General features: G+C 26.1%; 1 protein-coding gene across 1 annotated transcript; it reads left to right on the top strand.

Moving 5' to 3' along the window:
• The first annotated feature begins 1,327 nt into the window (after nucleotides 1-1,327).
• On the top strand, nucleotides 1,328-3,149 carry LOC111620253 (xyloside xylosyltransferase 1-like). Its single transcript, XM_023362149.1, has 2 exons — nucleotides 1,328-1,615; nucleotides 2,484-3,149. Exons 1-2 carry the CDS (start codon nucleotides 1,328-1,330, stop codon nucleotides 3,147-3,149), a joined length of 954 nt encoding a protein of 317 aa, XP_023217917.1.
• The last annotated feature ends 227 nt before the right edge of the window (nucleotides 3,150-3,376 follow it).

The following is a 3,376-nucleotide window of genomic DNA, read 5'->3' on the forward strand; positions in this document are numbered from 1 at the left end:
CAACATGAGCAATGGCGGAGAATGCCATTAGCATTGACAAGTGGTTGGAGCGTGTTAGAGGAGAAGCAACCATAGGGACAAAACAACGAAACAGCTCTGGAGTAAAAGAACTATAAAAACGAATATTTTGGACTAAAGGGAGAATATTATATCTATTTTGTAGAATTCATATAATATTAAAGTATATTTGTATATTTGAATACACAATAAAAATAAAGGGCAACATTTGAAAGTTTTAAGTAGATTTTTTTAATCATCATAAAACATCTTCGAATGAGATGGAGAGGTTATTGTACATTTACGAATAAGATTCGTCGAGACGAGTTAATTTCCGGTAGTCTAAATATTTCGTACATGAAATCAACTGGAAATACGAGTTTTGTTAATCAGTTCAAGTACACAATCTGCATCATAATATTTTTATTTTAAAATAAATCTGTATGTATTATGAGGATGAAATACATTAATAAATTGCTGTGTGAATAAAAAATATATTTTTTATGTTAATATTATTTTTTAAAATATTGCTGTTATATTAATAAAATATAACTTTATGAATAATGAAATAGAGGATTTTCAAGAAATATTATCATAATTTATTCATTTATTTCAATAAATATATTTATCTATTTGTTCTCATTAATAATTCATTTATTATTCTTAATATAATATAATATATGGGTAATAAATTTATCGAGCTATGGAGATATTTTTAAATTTAATTTTTTATACATAATTTTAAGCATTAAACTAGTTACGAAATTTAATTCGTAGAATAATAATAATAGTAATATATAGGTCAAATTCTGTAGGGGAATTTCTTGATTATTTCTCGTTTTTGGGGGTTTTTATTTAATTCACAAAAACGGTAAATCAAATAATTTAGTTTATTATACAAAAGTAAAATATTCAGGTCAGAATGAAGGAGGTCGCTGGAATATATTATTATAATTGTTGGATTTTATTTAAATAAAATTATCAAAATTAATTTTTAAAAAAATGTAAAGAGCAATATAAAATTTCGAATTGTTGAAATATATTCCGTTAGTGAATCCGGAAATTGAAAAAACAGGGTCAAGGCTTTCAAAACTTGGGTGATAACTCACGGATCTTAAAACTATGTCATCTAGCATAAAAACCTGCCACGTTACCTTCTGTATAGGCCTAATTATAACTATGTCGGCTGTCGGGTGTCTCTGTAAAAAGGTGCTCATTGTAATATTTTAAAATGGACTTTATTTGTCGCCATCATCATCAGTTTCGTTATTTAACATACATAGTCTTGTTCTCGTGTTTGTTTTCTCTGTTATTATATAATGTAGCTTCAATGTATTGGTTCGTATCCAGTTTGATGATCAACAGTCAGACACCTGAGAAAGTGAATGCCATTAGAGAATGGACGTTTCCTCGTACCGAAACCGTGCACCTATCGTTCATGTGCAAATATGCTTACCGCAACATGAAAATCTTGAGAAATTTATTACGCTGCGTTAAAAGTATTATTAGATATACCTCTCGTAACCTGCATTTTCATATTTTTCTCGACAAACCGAGCAAAATGAGAGTAAAAAGAACTCTCAAAAAAATAATCAGAGAAACTGGTCGCACATTTTCGGTAAGTTGCTTTTAAGTATATATTTTTTTTAATTGTTAAGTAAAAGAAGAAATGAATTTACGATGTAAAAATAATTTATTTTCCCCAGGAAAAATGCATTTAAAACTTATATTATTACGACGCAACAAATAGTAATTTTCATAATTGTATTAAATAGTTAATTCCGTAATTTAATTTTATTGACGATTAATAACAGGCTTTTGTTATATGTAAACTTTTGTAATACATAAACTATAAATTAAATACAAACGAAATAAATTACACATGACGAAATCTTTAATAAATTCAACCGAACTTTTCGCGTAAATTAAATATTGTGTCAATATGCTGAATGGCTGTTAGAACTCTTGAAAGGTCATTTGTGTACACGAGTTCATACAAAATTAGCAACAAATCATTTTAATGTAAAACTTTTTTTATTTTTAATTATAATAATCAAAATAAGCGAAGATTATTATATCGAAAGAATTAATTGAAAATTCAAATATAATATCATAAAAGGATAAATTGTATATAAAAATGAAATTTTAAAATATTTATTTATATATCATTCTTTTAAATTTAACAAAACTGAGGATTCACTTTTAAATTTTTAAATAAAGCTCAAAAAAATCTTTTTAAAAAAAATAGCTAGACGGAAAATAGATATAAAAATAAATAAAGAGTTAAATTTTAAAAAGTAAAATAATTTTTAAAATAACTTTCTTAATTTAAATTTTAAATAAAATATTTTTCAATTTTTTATGAAAAAGTATAATAGTTTTTTCATAAATTATTTATAATATAGTCTTAGAATTATTTTAATGTTTCTATTTTTTTATGATTTAACATTTTACTAATTTTAATAAATTTATTTTTTATATTGCAGATAAGTTTTTACGATATTAATAACATTATAGAAAAGTCACAAGATTTTATCAAAATAATGAGGAAGTTCTTCTTCACCAAAGATGTCGGTCGTTATAATGATGACATATTTTTCATATCAGAACTGATTCATCACATCTTGTCTATCGATAAAGTTATTATGATCGATCTAGATTTGATTTTCAATGCTGACATTGGCGATCTTCATCGTCATTTTCACAAGTTTTCTCCTACAAATGTGATAGGATTAGCTAACGACTTGCAACCCCAGTATCGTGTAGATTTCCAATTTTATAGAAAATTAAATCCTCAAACGTCGGTGGGTGCTCCAAGACCGGGTAAACAAGGTTTCAATACTGGAGTTGTTCTTTTTCATCTAAAGAAAATGCGTCAATCCGAATTATATAATTCGTTACTCAACCATACTGCTATAGAATATCTGTGCAAAAAATATTATTTTGAAGGATATTTAGGTCATCAAGATTTCTATACCTTAACAGGAATGGAATATCCAGAATTATACTACGTTTTAGACTGTACATGGAATAGACAATTAGATACTGGATGGAATAACAGCGTGGATAAAAATATTTTCGATCTCTATCATGAATGTAACGGTAAGATAAAGGTAATACATGGCAATGGAGATGCCTTTATGCCTTATTAGCCTGATATTTTATTATACAGTATTGCGATTAAGACTACCGAGCCATTTCGTTGTATAAATAAATTGTAAAGTATCGCAGAAAAACATTACGATGACGATTTTTTTTCTTTATTCATCAAATAATTGGCATTATTTATTCCTGTCAGAAGATATATTTTTTAGTAAATATAGAAATATCAACGAATAAGTAATATAACTGGCATTTTATTAAACAAATATTCTCTGAA

Source organism: Centruroides sculpturatus, unplaced genomic scaffold (genome assembly GCF_000671375.1).
Source record: "Centruroides sculpturatus isolate CEXI.00-Female unplaced genomic scaffold, Cexi_2.0 scaffold4, whole genome shotgun sequence".
Lineage (NCBI taxonomy): Eukaryota > Metazoa > Arthropoda > Arachnida > Scorpiones > Buthidae > Centruroides > Centruroides sculpturatus.

Bases quoted from the DNA above. Each gene is read 5' to 3' on its own strand.
- LOC111620253 (XM_023362149.1), top strand. From the start codon at position 1,328: ATGTATTGGTTCGTATCCAGTTTGATGATCAACAGTCAGACACCTGAG. The intron at 1,616-2,483 runs GTAAGTTGCTTT...TTTATATTGCAG, and splicing joins AAACTGGTCGCACATTTTCG to ATAAGTTTTTACGATATTAA.